Source organism: Ooceraea biroi, chromosome 9, assembly GCF_003672135.1.
Source record: "Ooceraea biroi isolate clonal line C1 chromosome 9, Obir_v5.4, whole genome shotgun sequence".
NCBI lineage: Eukaryota > Metazoa > Arthropoda > Insecta > Hymenoptera > Formicidae > Ooceraea > Ooceraea biroi.
The window spans coordinates 529,396-547,969 of NC_039514.1; the positions used below are offsets into that span (position 1 = coordinate 529,396).

The 18,574-nt window shown below is 42.8% G+C and overlaps 1 protein-coding gene across 1 annotated transcript; it reads left to right on the top strand.

Moving 5' to 3' along the window:
- Window positions 1-3,707: 3,707 nt before the first annotated feature.
- On the top strand, window positions 3,708-18,315 carry LOC105276147 (paired box protein Pax-1). Its single transcript, XM_011333530.2, has 3 exons — window positions 3,708-4,733; window positions 14,494-15,150; window positions 15,872-18,315. The coding sequence occupies exons 1-3, from the start codon at window positions 4,715-4,717 to the stop codon at window positions 16,366-16,368; spliced, it is 1,173 nt and encodes a 390-aa protein (XP_011331832.1). The 5' UTR covers window positions 3,708-4,714; the 3' UTR covers window positions 16,369-18,315.
- The last annotated feature ends 259 nt before the right edge of the window (window positions 18,316-18,574 follow it).

An 18,574-nucleotide genomic window follows, 5' to 3' on the forward strand; every position in this document is an offset into this window, starting at 1 on the left:
GATTATGTTGCGCATATTTGTGTAATGGGTTGATATATATACAGGGATGATGAACAGTACGTTGTGTACGGTCGCTCGATTGCCTGCTTGGCTGTACTCTCAGCATTGTCGCAAAATGAAACTTGCTGATTCTGTTGAATAAAGTATTAGTTAAACAAGGATGCTTCGATGGAAAGGAAGGATGAATGTGTCGTTCACGCGGTAGTATGTTTCAAAGATGGGATAATGAATGAAGTAATAAAAAGAAACAGAAAACTATTGTACATATAGTACATTACTATAGAATAATGGTATAAAACACTACGTGAATATGTGCAAAAGGAATATTGTGTACATTATAAATATTTACTATGTGGATATACAATATGCATATAGTGTTTTCTGCTGTCAATTCTTCAACTAAGACTGTGATTTTTTAAATATGCTAAAGGCTAGATAGAATATATGATTAATAGGTATTGATTAAATACATAAATAAAATAAAATATACGATTAAAAACGAAATTACCCATAACGTGTCTCTCGCTGTTGTTCTTCATACTCTGTGTGTGTGTGTGTGTGTGTGTGTGTGTGTGTGTGTGTGTGTGTGTGTGTGTGTGTGTGTGTGTGTGTGTGTGTGTGTGTGTGTGTGTGTGTACGTGCGATGTGTTACACGCGAGATTACACTCTTCAATAAAATCAAATCATAGCACTCGACGATTGAAAATTGAAAGTCACGTGAATCCAAACGAAAGAATAGGATCTCATAATTTTATATTCCGTACCGCCACGTTTAATTTCTTTTTGCGTTTTGCAAAATGACCGAAGATCGCATTCGAAGATATCCTCACAAAAAAAACTCATAAACGTCCATGAAAATTTGTTTTATTTTTCTACCGATCTCTCTCCGTCTCTCTCTCTGTCTTGACGGAAAGATTTGAGAAATCAAATTAAAGTTTAAGACCCTGTTTTATATAAAATATATATAAATATATAAAATACGCAGAGATACGATACTACTTTTTAAACAGAAATATTTGCGTGATAAAATTGCGCGGAATTAGTTAGACCTGTACAGTCCGTGAAAGAAGATTGTCAGGCCGGCGAAAGCGAAAATAAGCAGACGGGGCACCGGGTCTCCATCGGACAATTTGCGCTTCGAACGAATTTTGCATCGGGGCGGAGTGCGCCGTGACATACTCACCACAACATTTATCTCCACAATAGTGCCCGAACGTAGGAGGGAACGGCGCACGGCGAAAGGGGCGTTCCGCCATGCAATCCCGAAATACAACTAATGCATCTTCGCCGCGCGTCGACTGTTCTCTTACCACCCGTTGATTCCCCTGCGGTGCAGTGGGGGGCACTTGCCGCCGTCGTCTTTAAACCAACGTCGTCCTTTGGCTCCGCGTAAGGACGGGAAATAGATTAAAAGTAACCGCGAGACTGCGCCGACGTCAGGGGCACGTAAGCGTGAAGCGCGCGACACGACGCGGTACGATGATGGCTCGCGGTCACAAGTCAGGGGGGAAACCTCATGGCGGGGAGGCGTACCGGGGTTCGAGTGTGCTATTTGTACCTTCCGGAATGGGAGATACGTTTGCATCTTCTGCTTTCACATGCGGTTACAGTCAAACTTTATCTCGGCGAGACCCCTGACGCACAAGAAATGCGACTCTTTTTTCGATAAACATTTAAATCAAAACGTTCGGCTACGTGATCGCCGTTATTAATTGTTACAATAAAATATTAAGAGCATGATAAAATTCCGTAATATTATTGTTCCTCTGCGACGATTAATATTAATATTAATATAATTTATAGATGTGCACATTTTTGTCAATTTTTGCAATAAAATAATAATATATTGTTATTCGTGGTAAATAAAGTCAAAGTGTGGATTTTTTATCGTCAAGTCGCATTTTACGCATTTCTCTTGAGGCTGACAGATATAATATAGCAGCGGTTCCTGCGGTCTGACGGGCCGTTCCTTTGAAATATGAATATTTCCTTTTTACTCTGCAGCGGCGGCAGCGAGTGGCGATAAGATGCTCCGCCCCGATACTTTATTATATCGGTTAAAGGAGCAGCGAAGAATGGGGGAACTTGTTACTTCTTTGGAAATCGTTCAGTGTCAGCTTTCTACGTTCTCATTAAAAACGTGACCGTCCGGCACGTCGGACGAAATAGGACATGGAGAGGTCTATATAGCAGGGAAAAAGAGTTGAGAAAAGGGAAGGAGCAATGCTTCCCCTACGAAAGATAATAACAAACTTAGGCCGTGAGAAACAAAGTTTCTCCGAAAATTATTATACCATCAAAAAGCGTTTGATACAAAAAAAATGAAGAGAAATCTCTGTATTAATAGAGAAATAAAATTGTTACAATGAAATATTAGATAACTCATAATTTATACTTATGATTTCGAAATAATTGTGAAGATTTCATATTTTTTGTAAACTAAACCTTAATGCACTAATGTCCGCATAGAAATTTCCTCAGATCTTCCCAGATGTAATATCAAGTGCGATTAGAATATTTTGATTCATAAAATTGGCATATTGCACCGCGACATCAAATTAAAATTCCCTAAATATGTAAACTGAACCTAAATATGAATTCTAGAAACTAGAATCAAAATGGAAATAATCGAAAAATCTGCCTTTCTTTTAGTGGATACAATCGATATATTTCTCTATTATTTATGACGTGTTTATGAAATATACCGAATCATTAAAATTAATTAACACGAGGGACATCTGAGATTAAATGAATTCGATATATCTACGTTCTTCCCCTGAAATATTCAAATTTATAACTTTCGGGGCAGCACACAGAGCAAGCCGTGGCGTTGCCGATACGGCTGATTTACGTTTCGGGGATACGTCATCACGCTGTTCCTCCGTGGCACCACTTTTATTGCCGTGTGTCTCATTTGATGCCGAGAAACGACGAGCGCCAAACAGTTTATACAACCGCGCGTGCTATCACGCGTTGGTTCACGAGCTACAAGTACTTAGCGCCGCCAAGTGAAACGCTTCGGGTAGAGAGAGCGAGCGCGAGGGAGACGGAGAAAACGAGACAGCGAGGGAGAGAGAAGGAAGATCAGGTAGGCGCGCAGTGGAGAGAGGCGTAAACCATGGTCGCTCACGGTGCAGTGCTGTCGCCAATGGCCCATGCGAATGTGACTCCGCCTCTTAAGCGTGGCCAGCCTCCTTCCCCAATCCTACGACTCTACTGTGATCGTTCGGTTGCGCTTAGTCGAGCGTGCGCACGAGCGTTTATGCGCGCGCGCGCGCACCTATAAGTAATGTCTATCACATACACACGCACGTACGTACGCACATTTACAGGAGCTGCTCTAGGCCGAATGTATTTTGCACGATCGTCCACCAATCAACTACTCAGCCACTTGTGGCCTCCTTACACTATGTTTATTATCTCTCTCTCTCTCTCTCTTCTTCTTCTCTCCTTCTTTTCTCGTAAATTCTTTCATTCCAGTATCTGTCGGACCTGTCGCACGGCAAAGTGGGTGGACACGGATCAAAGTGCTGCTTAAATATTCGGTTGATCATCGAAACGCGCGACCGCTTTAAAGTAAGCGCGCGCGCGGTCGCTCGTGCTCGCGCGTCTCGTCCGCCGAGTGGTGCGTGAGTGCGTGCGCGCGTGTGTGGGTACGTGTCGGAACGCCGCACGTCCACGAGCGTCGCGGCCGTGGTGCGCTCTAAGAGCCGTAGAGGGATTTCTTATTTCTGCTCTGGTAAATCTGTCGCTCCAGTCAGTGAGGCAGCGAAGGGCGAGCCGCGCACCATTGACCGTGTCCGCGCGCGCGCGCTTCTTTTTTCGTCGCTCCGCTCCGGGCTACCGCGGCTGCCCCGCGCGCGTATGATCCGCCGCGTCGTGCACGCGTGGCGGGACGCGGCGCGGTATGCGATAGTTTGCGAATCCGATCCTCTCGTTATGCTCGCGGCGTCGCGTCGCTACGCTACGTTGTGCGCCGTCGTTGCCGCGTCGTTTTTTGCGCCCGTCGCCGCATTTCCGCGGTTCCGCATTGTATCGAGAGAGATCTCGAGCTCCGTCCTCCTCCGCTCCCCCTGTCCGGTTTCCGGTCGCGCAGCACGGGTTCCCGCAAGTTTCCACGAATCGCCGTCCGCCCGCAATTGTCCTCAACTCTGCCGCAAACGTGATGTAGCGGCGAGCGTACGTTTATCAATGCCCGATTCGACGACTCGCGTTATTGTATCCCTCCGTCGCTCGGTCCGGTAACTTATCGAATCACGCGTTTGCGGCTCACGCAACACACTCGCGAAACGGGGGACGGGTTGAGTATCGGTATTATAATGGTGTTCACTGTTGACGGTTACGTTGCATCGAGATTAATCGCGTGTGCCGCGCGTACAGTCCGTTCAACCGTTAACGCGCGTTAACGTCAAGAGACAATCGCAGATCCTTCGATCTCCGCACGGATTTTCCGGTGCCAGGCACCGTCGGATGCACCGCAATCGGTGGTGCGCGAGCCTCGCATCTTCTGGATTTTCTGCCGAGTCATGAGTTCGCGTGTGAAAATTACCGCACTGCGCGCGACGGAGTAAAAATCACGTGTCACGGAGGATACGCGACGGCAGAGCCGTCCACGGAACTGACCCCCGCGTGTGCGTTTGGGCACGTTTCGTCGCGCAGCTACTTTCGCGTGAGTCGCATGTAGCCGACGGCTGCTGGGTTACACGTCTTTCCCATGGATCCGATCATGCTAGGTGAGCACAATTCAATCGATTCCGCCGAGATAATGCGCGAGATAAGCACGGCAAGCGCCGGCATTATTACTTGTCGCGCGTCTTGTTGTGCGTTACGCACTTGTCACCGTCCGTTTGCCGCGCCGGTTGAAAACAAATATAACCGGTCGGCTTATATCCACTTCGGTTACTTCGCCACACTCTCCTTTAACCCTAGCTTCCCACACTTTCGATGCTTTCATTTCATTTTCACGGGCTTCTTACACTGGGGTACAGGCTACCCCACGTCGAACATTTAGTTAAAAATATAAGAAAAAATCAATTGATTTTAAGTCACTTTTTTCCATCGATACGCCGCACATCAAGGAATATGCCTAAGCAGGAAAATTTGAAAAAGAAAGTAGTTTGCAAAATACTCGCTTGTGAAAAAAGGTTACGTTCAAGCATCGTGAATTTTACTTTATTTTACTTGGGGTTTCAGGCACCCCTGTGTGAGAAGCTAGGGTTAATAAATATTCATGTAAAATACTCTTTCAAACATAATAAGTTATTTTTATCCCAGTTTTTAAGTTATCCGAATTCGAGCATTCTAGATATATTTATATTCGTCTGAAATTCAGTAACATTACAATGATTTGATTTTAATTACACGCGTGATGCGTTTTCATCATCACCTACAAAATGAGAGAATGTATTCACCTTCGGATGAAAGGGTGCAGGTGTATTTGCTCTATTTGCGCACGCATTCAAATCTAATCACACATAAGTTCATGTTATTTTACGTTTTTGTTTTCTCTCTCTTTTTCTGTCACTTAATCGAGTCACGCGGTCGCTTTAACACTGCGTTAGGTCGCTTTAATACGGCAATAGTCGAAAATAAACGCCGCGTGACAACTCGGCATTGCGAAATTTTATCTCCTGATACATAACCGTTGCAGTTAATATGATAATGTGACCGGTGTGACTAGCGCCGTGTAAATGCAGCAAATGGGATACGCATTAGAAAAGGAGCCATATCGCGAGGTTAAACCTTAACGAGAGAGCGATATGATTAACGGCAAGGGTAGGCCGCTCAGGCGGCAACATTGTTTTCGAATAAAAGCATCGAATAAATCTTCCTCCATTTATTTATGTTTAACCGCCTGTGAGGCGCGTGAAACGGAAGCCGTAAAGGGCCAGCGCGAGTCGTTTCTCTCATTTCGATAAGCAGAAGAGACGTGTATGAGAGCACTTAATGCGCGCACTCTGATTACTTAATAGCTACACTACGAGCACTTCATGCTAGCTAGTGCTAACGCTTCTCGTTGTTATCGCTCGTCATTCAAGAATATTTTGGAAAAATTCGTTCAAAATCAATTTTTTGTAGCAAGCATATCTCTTTTCTCGGAGCGAGATATTAGAAATAAATATTTCATATCATTTAGAATGTTTTTACATTTGCACGCTCAATTATAGTGACGCAATTGTGTTTCGAGTATTACGCTATTTTGCAAAGTTGTCTGAAGCGCGGGTTAACGCGTGAATTGATATAATTATGTTCGACACGGCCCATTCATAGAAAGTACGCTGTATTCGTTTCTCCAGTAGAAACCTTTGACCCTCTTATTGGGCCCCGGATGCCCCCGTTCTTATCATCCGAGAGTTTGTCCTTTTTTAATCCAGCGCTGATTATCGTAAAAGAATTGGATACGAGACAGAGAGAGAAGAGAATCAGAAAAACGACAACCTATAATTATTTCAATTTTGCACGTTGCCGCAATTGACTAATTGTTATTAACATTGATGTTGTTCGATGCTCACACACACACATGCGCATGCACGCGTACATTTTGTGCATGAGATAAATATGCAGATTACAGTTATTTATAGAATAGGTCACGTTTTTTTCTCATGTAAGCACTCGTTACGTTACACACACACACACACACATGCAACTGAAAGAAATTTAATAATAAATTTAATAAAAATTAATTAATATCTTTATCAGGATTATTACGTTAATTATCTTTAGTACATTATCTTAGACATTCAGCGTAAAAGAAAAACTTTGATTATTCATATATTTTTGTCTTTTGACAAACTCTTTGAAAAATAATAATTTATTTATCGATATTTCTTAAAAGTTATGGAGATTGTAATGCAATACAGAGCACCGCAATTACAGCTTGCGAAGATGTAGCAAGAATTTGTTATGAGTCACGAAACACCGATGACCTAGATCCAAGTTTATTCTTACAACAGTTATGCTGTTACTTTGCAATACGCGATTGAAAAACTAACGTTCTTTCAACGAAGACAGATATTTACTCTGTTATTATTACCATTCTTGTTCTAATGTTGCTGTTATTATAGCATTTCTTTGTTTTATACGTGAAGCATAAATCCTATTTACAAGTTCGCAATAAAAATCGAAAGAGTTGATTACTGAAGAAGCTAGGGAACGATAAACGATTAATTTATATCGCAGTTAGTACATTCGAACGTTTACTATTTTCTTCGCGTCTTTTAGCTCCCGCAAATCGAACTGTACGCATTTGGCAAAGGACACCGTAATAAAAGGACTTCAGGTAGCTAGAATATATAGAAGAAATAGCATTTGCAGGTCTAGTGGTCACTAGACAGGTCACATGTTACGATCGCGCTGTATAAATTGAGTAAATCTTAAAATAAATTAAAATGTGAATTTTTATTATTGCATCAAGTTGTTCTGCAAATTTCATAAAAATTTGATGCAATTAATTTGTATTTTGAAAATATCTTTTTGCAGTGTAATGCGAGCTTGTTACTTTAACCGAATCGTATCTTGTATCTATTCATCAAAATGTTTGGCCAGTTTCCATCGTGATCCACAACATTACTAACGTAATGTTAATAAGATGGTGATTGCAACAACAAATTAAATAGGTTGTAAATAATCCGCTGATAATGCATAGCTATAGAGCGAAAAAATAATGTAGAGAACTAATGAGTACACTTTAAAATATCACTATTATCTGTCTCGGTTTCTCTGTAAGTGACGTTAACAATATCCGAAGTCAATGACACCAATACATCCGTAACTGTTGCTTGCTACTACAGTTCAAGACCCCGATATGTAACCGCGATACATTTGAAACGTAAAAGCGAGATAAAACATTCGAAACATTCCAAAGTCATCATCATGCGTCAGATACTTAATCGCGAGCGTGTATCAATAATAAAGATTTATCGTGGCTTTTTGTTACAAATTATTATATGTATGTATATAAATATTCCGTGATGTTAGCTTATTTATATTTCCGTGTGATATTTCTGTCAAGTTAAACCTCAGGCAAATGTTTTAAAGCTAACGTTAAATATTGTTTCATAATTTACGTTACTCTCGCTTTCTTAAAGCCAGAAAAGGTATCTCATACAAATATTGAGAAGTCTGTAGAGAGAATAACTGTCTATAATTAACGTGAAATCCTCATTTTTATTATTCCTATTGTTCTTAGTAGGGTATATCAAGTTTTTAATAATATATTTTACTTCTCTGTTAAATATCACAATTGTTTGGCGAAATGTTATCTAGAAAAGCGAGTTTTTTGACGAAAAATGGGAAAGTCCTAATTGTCGACAGATTTGCGTTGCCGACATTTATTTGCCCACATGCCGATTGCTGATAAGACCCATTGCTCACACACTTTGGCCGATTGCCATATAATGTTGCACATATCGGTTTTCACATGAGGATTAAAGTACACTGCTGCTTCATTTTAACTGCACTTTCAGTATAGTAAACATATCTTTACGTGTAAGGTCGCGTGTCAAGATTACACGTACGTAATTACACCGATTGCGAGGTGTTCCCAGTAATAAATTCATTCTTTTGCACGATCTTGGATCGCCGGTTACTTACTGATTGCGCGCGTGACGGGCAATCGTGTACAGAAGTTATTGTTCAACGACGCTTCTGGACAACCGACTTTGTTGATCATTGTTTTACCTGCGATTGACATGCGGGCGAACGCGTTTGTGCAAACGAATCCAAAGACGATCATCTTGTCGGCAAACGCGGCACTCTGGCGGCAGAGATGTCCCGCACCAGGTGCACCGTGAAATATATTTACATGCGGGACAAAAGCTAGCCGTTACTGATTCATTAGTGTTCAATTAGTACTATTTGTTTCGGCCAAATAATGAGCGCAGCTTTCGGAAATGTTATTGGAATAGGGTTCTGGTCCAGTTGACACAGGACTCTATACAAATAGCAGCATCGGCTGCTGGAATTTTCTCCCGGCTACCTACGGGAAAAAAGATGCGAGTGCTTGTGCTCAAAGCGCAAAGCTGGTAGCAACAACGAGTTACTATACATATTCATAGCAGAATTAACCCTAGCTTCTCACACAGGGGTGCCTGAAACCCCAAGTAAAATAAAGTAATTCACGATTTTTGAATGTAACCTTTTTCACAAGCGAATATTTTACGAACTACTTTCTTTTTTAAATTTTCCTGTGCACAGGCATATTGCTTGATGTGTGGCGCATCGATGGAAAACAAAGACTTAAAATCAGTTGATTTTTCTTATATTTTTCTTATATATATTTTGAACTAAATGTTCAACGTGGGGTAGCCTGTAATCCAGCGTGGGAAGCCCGTGAAAATTGAAAGTGTGGGAAGTTAGGGTTAAATAGCCCAAAGCGTCTGAGCAAAATAAATAAAATGGCTGAATGAAATTGAATGGATGTGCATTTTTGTGATCGACTGTATATACGTAGGACGAAATAAAGCAGCGTTGCAGCAGTATATTCCTATAAGTTAGCGAGGAATTTTTGACGGACGGTTCGCACCGCGCTAATAAAATCACCAGGCAATTCTCTTTATGGTTCTTATACGATGTCGATTATTATTATTATTCTTATATTACACGTTCGGCCGAGACTTATATATCTTCGGCGAGACAATGGAGGAAAAAAGAAACGGCAGATCGGCGAACGTGGGAGAGAGAGGTGGATAAAAGGTGTGTGACCCATTACCGGGCAGGAGCAGTCCGGAAGAAAGCAGAGGGACGAGGGGGAATATTGCTTACCCGTAATAGGCACGATCGACCGTGATTGATTCACCGGACCTCTTGATTAACTCTTCATCTCGGTTCATGCTTATGTGTTTTGGCTTTTGACGGCGTTACGATCTCGCAAGTGGTTTTCGCCGGACATTTTTCTCGCGGCAGTCTACTCTGATCGAAATTACAAACGTATTCTTTCACCAAAACACATGCATTCGCAGTATTCGATGCGTACAGTGTTCGATACTTTGAAAATCTCTCGCAGTTTCAGCGTGATCGATCGGATCTCAACATGTCGTAAAGAAAGATTGGGAAAAAACCTGATCTGCGTTAACGCGCGACGCGATGACAAGGATGCGAGCTTAACTCTTCGGTAGTCGCAATATTTTTCTCCCATGAATGGTCGCACTGTATCTCACAGATATACTAATATTATATATATACTAATTTTCCTCTATTTTCCTCTGCTTCTTGAAATATTTTTTAATTTGATTAGTACTTGGCTAACAGACACTAAAGTATAAAAAAATAGTGAAGAACAAATTGACAAGTATTAGGCTGTGAATAAACAATAACCAAAACAATTGTATTAGGAAAAACTGAATTGAAGTATTAGTATCTTACGTGTATCTATTGGATATTGTACCGGAGAGTTAAAAATGAACTTGAAAAGAGTGCTTCGCTTGTTTCCGTCTTCTCAGCGGACGCTCCGCGTCAAAGCGCGTTAATAATCCACGCGGTCAAGAGAGAACCAGCGGAAATTAAATCAAAGACCCGGATTTTTATAAAGCGCCGGAGCCGACAAAGGGAACGACAACGGTGCCGATAATTAGCGGGTTAGATGGTAGACAAACATCGTTCGCGCGTTTCTGTGGTACCTACGTAAGCGAAACATGTGTTTCGGGGGTGACACTGACATCCATCACGCGTTTGAGCACGCCCACTTCGTGTCACGTTGTGGCGTCTGCCTCACAGTTTTAACTTCTCTTTCCCGCGCGTTCACTCGGATTTGTATATTTCTTACCTTTCCTGCTCGCACGATACTTCGTTGCAGCCTTCCGTGCATGCATCATCGATTAAATATTGCACCTCTTGCATTCTCTTGTACCTCTAATCTGTGTCACTTTGTAGTGGAACTCGTTTTCTTCCTCAATTTTTCTGCAATATTCTAAAGCATGCCAGTTGCTTTAGATTTAGATGCCAGTCAATCCTGTGAAAGAGAGAAAATTTAAAAGACGGATAAGGTACATCTTCTTAAGACGTGTACGCATAAATAGAAGATGGAAAATGATTTTCTTGCTTACGCTCTTAATTGCGTTTATGCTGTTGGCCGCAGTTTGACTACCGTGACACACTGAGCACTGTGACATTTTTTTTGACCACGTACATGCTCGTGAATCAATCACCCTCCTCTTATCGATATCTACGTCGATTAATAATAAGACGAAGCACGTGTGGCTGATCAGAGCTACGGCTCTAACGTTCGCCCAATGGTCGCCACTGGCTATTGAATGCGGCAATGCGTTCTATTATTACTTCATCCAGGGTTTGAATAAATAGCGAAACATAGACGACAAGTAAATGTTCTTCCGACACTGACTGACAAATTTTTTAATTAACTTTACGCTCACTTGTTTAACAGAAAAAAAGTCTTCCTTCACTTTCTTCTAATGAGAAATTATTTTCCTCAATTTTGTCTGTTCTTACTATTTCATTCCTATTATTATCATCTTTTGCGCGAGCTTGTTTTATCATTAATAAAGATAACGATGATGAGCATAACGAAAATGATAATGATAATGAAAAAAACAAACACATATGATTTCTCGGAAGATTGCACGGAAGATGCGTTGCCAAACTCGGACCTTTTGGAAGGAATGTGCGGAAAGGAGGTGCAATCCCGTCCCGCGTGCAGGATGCACGTGTGCGCGCGCGTGTGTATCGTTTTATTACGGGAGAAGGAAATTTATGTGGGCCTATACTCTCATACGCTACCATCAGCTGTTCTTTCCACATGCATCGGTCGGCATACCGTTCAAGCAACGGACGCGCGCGTAAAGGATATGAATAAATAAGAAAAGCTCAGCGCGAAAAGAGGAGGGCTCTACGATGCGGTTACGTGATTCCTGGAAGAAGAGTTTTGGACTCTGTCGACGCCGCTGCCGTCGCCGCCGATCATAGCGACAGACTTTTGTTCCCCGAGCGTTCTACCGTGTCCGCCATACTCCCAGTCTTTTTGCCCTTCAATGCCAACCCTTTCAATTCTTGCCGACCGTACCGTTTCAGTTTTTGCCTCTGATCGCAAACTTAAACATAAAAAGATCATTTTAGTCAATCTCAGAAAAAAGTTGATATAAAAATTATAATTACCAGCGCCATCATTTTCACGCGAACTCAACAAATGATCATCAAAATATAATTTCTTCAGTATGTCCGTTTGCACTTTTGAGACGTCTGGAATTAAAAGAAAATTATTAATTTTAATTGTTTTTATTAAAGAAAAGTAATTAATTTTAATTTTCGCGCATGTACTACAGAAATTTAACCAAATTCATTGAATCACTTTCCGAGCATCTCGAATCTTTAAAATTCTCAAGAAATGGAGACTATGAAGCAACAAACGTGGATTTCAGGCAGTTCGATGACGAGTTGTTCTAATGGTGAAACAAGTCCGCTACACATACTATGCGAGACGAGACATGTCTTCGATTCAACGTGATGATTCGTGGAATGGCCGCGATGCGCACGGTTTAACATCAACGATTTGGGCTTAATGATCCACGTTACATTAAAGCTTAGTCCTTTTTGCCGGCGAACATTCAATAGCGAGAGGGGAGACTTACGCGCGCTCGTTAAACGTAAGCCCTGGAAGAACCATATCATTCAGTTTATGCGCCCGAGTTCTCGGAACATTCGAGAAATCGTGTCTTTGGCGCGCACGTCTTTGGTAAATGCGCTTAGAACGCCCGTTTGCATTAATAATACTCTTCAAATAACGCAGTTTTTGTAAAAGAAAATAAGAATATCGAGGAATGCGCATGCTGTGCGATGAAGAAACTACTCTACATGATGTTTCAACTTTGCTAATTTAGTGTCAATATTTAAAGTTTATATATAAATAATATGTAAATGTAAACTTATAAAATTACAGTTGAACGTTAAAGCTAACAAAGCTCCAGTTAGAAGACATAATAATGCACGTGTCACACGTTTGATCGCACTTTATCGTCGCATAATAATCATAATCAATATCCCGTAGTAACATTCAATGGGGAATCAATAAAGTAACAGTTAACGATTAATGGTTAATGTAAAGCTATTACAATGTTGTACACATCATTGCTTCTTGGCAGGCGATCGAAGCTAAAGCGGTGCGCAAAAAACGGGAAGACCCATCAATCTTGCAAACAAATTTGCAAGCCACATGACTCGTAACTTATTTCAATCGTCTTCTATGTGCTCCTAAATTTCTAAGTCCCTCTCTCTCTTCTCTTACGCGTCCAATACGTCGTTTGTCCAGGAAGACGCGCAAATATCTCCTCGGCGATACGTACGCCGGATATTTATTGCCGAATGAATTTGTTATTACAGCGCTGCGTCGACGCAATCCGACGATGACACGAGTTGCGCTACGTTGACGCGAAATACTTTATAAAACAAGCAGAGAGTATGCATCCGTAGCGACGTCGGTGCGTTACGGGTATGCGTGCGGGGTGCGTGATGTATGGGTGGGGTTTATAGAATTAGAACCAGACGATTCTTTTTCTCTGCACGCACGGGGAAGAGGGGCTGAGACGTCTTCACCCTCGTACCCGGTTAGTCGAAGCAGCCCGCCGCCGCCGCCGCCGCCGCCGTCGCCGCATAATACATTCATACTCATACTCGCCTACACGCCGGGGACGGTGGTGTGTAGTTGTCGTCTCTCTTTTCGTTAAATATGTGTGTTGCACGCGTGTAAAATGACTACACGCGTCGGGCCCTTTGATCTCGACCATTCATCACCGCTTGCAAGAAAAAGTCTAATAATATTACGTGCACGGACCACGTGCGTGCCGAGTGTGTGCGTGTACGTACGCGCGTTCGTGCGTATACGGGCGGCTGCGGTAATCGTGTTCGATACGATTGCGAATAACAGAAAAATAAAAAAAGCCCGCGTGAAATTTAGATCTGATCGGTTGGTTGTTTCGTGCGCGCAAGAGGGATCGCGTAAATCCCTCGTGACGTGAGACGCGCATACCGATACCCGCACAAGCTCTCAGAAGCTCGCAGAATGCGGTGGAGTAGATGGAGTAGGGCGTAGTGGATATATCCGCGCGAAAGCCTCGTCTACGTGAAACGTTTTATCTGCTTGTGATCCTGCCAAGAGTGACGGCGAGTATTTCAACCTGTAAAGCCGCGCGTATCCAAACTCATTTCTGATGTTGCGCAATGTCCGCGGACGGGGTGGACGGGATAAACTTCATTACGGAGTAAATCTTCGCGCGAAGATTTGCGGAATTGGATAGCCGCAGCCTGCAACTTGAATTATAGTCAGAATTACATACTCTTAATTTGACGTGTACGCGTTATACACGTATCTCATCTTCTGAGTTGTACGTGCCTCTGAAAGCGATCATCCGATTTCATGTAATCCTAATTCTGTATACCAGTAAAGCGATTCGAAACAATTTCTCAACTAATACACGTCCAAGAAATTTTTTAAAATAAATAACAGCATTATATAGATATAATTTTAATAAACTTATTACGTCGCAGAGAACAGCAGCACCGAACTCGGGGCGCATCCGCAGCAGCATCAGCACCAGCATCAGCAGCAGCAACAGCAGCAGCAGCAGCAGCAACACCAGCAACAATACGGAGAAGTCAATCAACTCGGGGGCGTGTTTGTAAATGGTAGACCGCTGCCGAACGCTGTCAGACTGAGGATAGTCGAGCTCGCGCAGTTGGGCATCCGACCATGCGATATCTCGCGACAGCTACGCGTCAGCCACGGGTGCGTGAGCAAGATCCTGGCGCGCTACAACGAGACAGGCAGCATCCTGCCGGGCGCGATCGGTGGCAGCAAGCCGCGCGTCACCACCCCGAAAGTCGTGCAGTACATCAAGCAGCTGAAGCTGAAGGACCCCGGGATCTTCGCGTGGGAGATCCGGGACCGGCTGCTGTCCGACGGCGTCTGCGACAAGTACAACGTGCCGTCGGTGTCCAGTATTTCGAGGATACTGCGCAACAAGGTCGGCGCCACCACGGCCATGCACCACCATCCGCATCACTCGGCACACCACCATCATCATCATCATCACCACATTTATGCGGCCGCGGCAGCGGCCAGCGCCGCTCTCTGCCCGGTACCATATCCGCCGACACCTTACCACCCTACGGCGCCGTCCTCCATCGCGCATCATCATCATCAAGGTTGGTGTTACTTGGGCGACTAATCGTCCTGCATAGATTTCGAACGAGAGCTCTTCTCCTTCGTGATTAGTGCATACACGAAGCCACTCATTCAATCTATGTCGATTAGTCAGTTAATCAGTGAAAACGTTGGATAGTGTAGTGCTAAACGTGAAAATAATATTTATAAAATATGAATAAACAAAATTGTACGATTTATCTTGCTTGCCATGTGTGAATTGTTTTGATTGTAGAAGAAAGCTGCGCTTTCTCTAATTGCATGTGTTGGGACAGACTATCGAATTTTCGATCATCACATCATAATTATATTTATACGCTTTCTTACCAAGGAAACGTGCCAATTTGACCAATTTATTTTGCTGAAGATCGAACAGAAGCAGAGAAAACTCATTCGAAATCGCAGTTCCATCATAAACTTCATTTATGCGCCGTTTATTCGGGGTGCTCGGCTGGAAGAACAGTAGGTGCCGTTTATGCTTGTTCGCTCCGCATGTAGCAGTAGCGATACGATCAATCATGCAAAAACGTCTAAACATCGGAGAAACCAAATGTGCCGTCGCACATTTTGCAATTTTGACACTGTGACGTTCGGTTCTAGCGATGAACACGCGGGATATCAGGCAACAGTCGCATCTACTTCTTCCATCCTGATACGAACAGCCGATAACCGAATTGAAAAGAGATCCTCACTCCTACCTATTTGGTACCGCTGCGTTTCCAGTTGGGCCATCGGCAGCGAGTAAACTGTCGTCTCCGTCGCCCACGACGGTTCACGGCGGCGGCGGCGGCGGGCATCAGACGACGGGCAACAACGCTTTGCAGTGGCCGAGTCCTCACACGGTGCACGACATCCTGGCCAACAGCTGCAACGTGCAGACTCCATCGTCGCCCTCGTCGCCAACCTCGCTGTGTCCGACGATCAACAACAACCATCATCACCATCATCATCACCGTCATCACAACGAGCATTCCGCCGGCAGCAACGTTAACGAGAACAACAACGATCACAGAACTCCAAGCGGTTACCTACACCCGCATCATCCTCATCTAGCGCACCATCATCATCAGCAGTATTACGCCTCGACGCTGTACCATCATCATCATCATCACCACGCGGATACCGTGACGGCGGCAACCATATCGTCCACGCTCTCTGTACAGTCCATCATGTTGCAATCGTCGGGAACGACAAGTCAGCCGGCCAGTCCCTGCAATTAGAAGCGACGACGAAGAATCGTGTCGCGAGACGGAGTGGTGGATGGCAGGACGATCAAAGTGACGAACACGTTCTGTGCGCGAATCCTTTTAATATCTTTTTACCGATGAGTATGATAACGGTCGGTATGATAACGATCGATATGACGCCAAAGTAGAAGTGCGTACAAGAATCTAGGTAGCCAAAATCTGTTTCCACAACCTCACCGTTTTCTTTGAGCCGAAACGGCTGTGCTGGGTGGTACTTGGATGTCGGTGAGCTGAAAGCGTACGGCTTGTGTCCGGTTGACGGCTCACGATCTTCGGCAAACAGTGAGCGAAAGCTCGTTGAGCTAGTTGCGAATCGAAACTTTTAATTAATTAAATGGAATTAAAATTAAAATTAAATTAAAATTTATTCGTCTTTTTTTAATTACTACAACTTGTGCAATATCGTATATCAAATTTGGATTGAGCTGAAATCAAAATCCAAAACTATATTTTTATTAGTCAGTTGTGTTTTTTTGTTACTTATTCTTTAAGTATTTACGATATTCGCGTTCGTACGTGCTCGCACTCATTCGCCGTTACAGTGTATTAACATGCGCAAGCTCCAAATGTTTGTCCCCCGTAAGACTGTGTAGCAACAGCAAGAGCGACGGAACTAAGTGTAATTAATAAATCTATAACAAATACGGTTTCATCGCACGCGCATTATCTTCGAGATATTTAAAATGCTTATAGCTGTTACGTTCCGACAAGTATCAAAATATCGATTACTTAGCCGCGCAGACACACACGAGTCGTCTGCGAAACGAAGTGCCTTGTACGTGCCACTTTACATTAATGATAATGTTGTAAAAACTAATCTGTAATGCACTCGAGGAGTGAATTATAGCTAGAACGCGTTAGTTAGCCATACTTCCTATCCGTATTTTAATATCCGCGTGCGAGCAGACTGTTTCTATGATTAACACACGTTACAACACGTTCTTGTAAAATTCAGAAGTCTCGCGATAGCATTTGCGACTCCGTCACCCGACACACAGGAATCATTTAATTTATAGCGATGTAAGAAGATTTATACAATAAATGTTAACCGTATTAGATATTTACAGTATATTTTAATTGACGTGAGGTTGAATTTTTCTTACGGCCGCTTGATCGTTACTATGATAATGCGCGCGCGCATCGAGTTATTTGTTACCTGTCTATGACTGAACGCAGACGCCGTTGAAATGATAATTGTGACTTTATTTTTTTTCCTTTTTGCAATAAAAGAAGATGTACGTGCGCGCAAAACTCTATGCCACTTTTATAACTTTGATTTGATTCACAAGGAGAGAGACAATTGCGTTCGTAATCTCCCAAATTATCAGTTACATCGAGAAAATACAAAAACCTGCAATTGATAAAGAGAATTGATCGTTGCAAATTTTGTTTTAGTTAGGCAAAATATGACCGTTCACGAATATGTCCATTAAATTGCTAGTGAAGTAAACTTCAAATTGCTTGTCTTCCATTTCTTGAAACACGTTCTCATTCACCTTGCAGCTGCACGTTTCACGCATACCCTAGGAACGTTTAATATTTATTTGTCATGTAATGACCTCGAACAATCCAACTCGGAAGATACATCAAATTGTTTTATCGAATTCAAATTTCTACAAATTAATTTGATTCTAAAATTGGATGAGAAAATTTTGACTCATTTACAGATGCGATGACGATGGTTTTTTAGTTTTTCCCAAACGTTTGAAAAGCTCGAAAAGGTCCGTCTGCTAAATATCGAGCGCTTATCGTTGATCAATCGATTAATTGCTTTTTAATTCATCGTCCGAGATTTCTTTGATCAGCTCGAACGAGTAGGATAGAGGATGTCGCGGTTCGGCTTGTGCAATTTCACCGAACCAATGTCTTCTACCTCAATCTTAAACTCCCTGAACTCGATCCTCTAATCCCCGCCAAAAATTAAAAAAAAAACCTTTAGTCAGCATAATCACGATAATCGCATTAAGTATATCAAAGAGCAAGATGCCTCTCCTCACTTTCCTGACGAGCGAATAAAAGAGCAAAGGGCTCGTAAAATTTAGTTACGTACCGTCGCCTGCGTACTCGCGACGAGTATCGCGCACGCGAAGCAACGTGCTAATAATTGAAACCGTATGGTGTCCCGTAATAGTCAAACTGCTAGTCAAAATCAACCGATGTATCCGACAAGACAGAACGG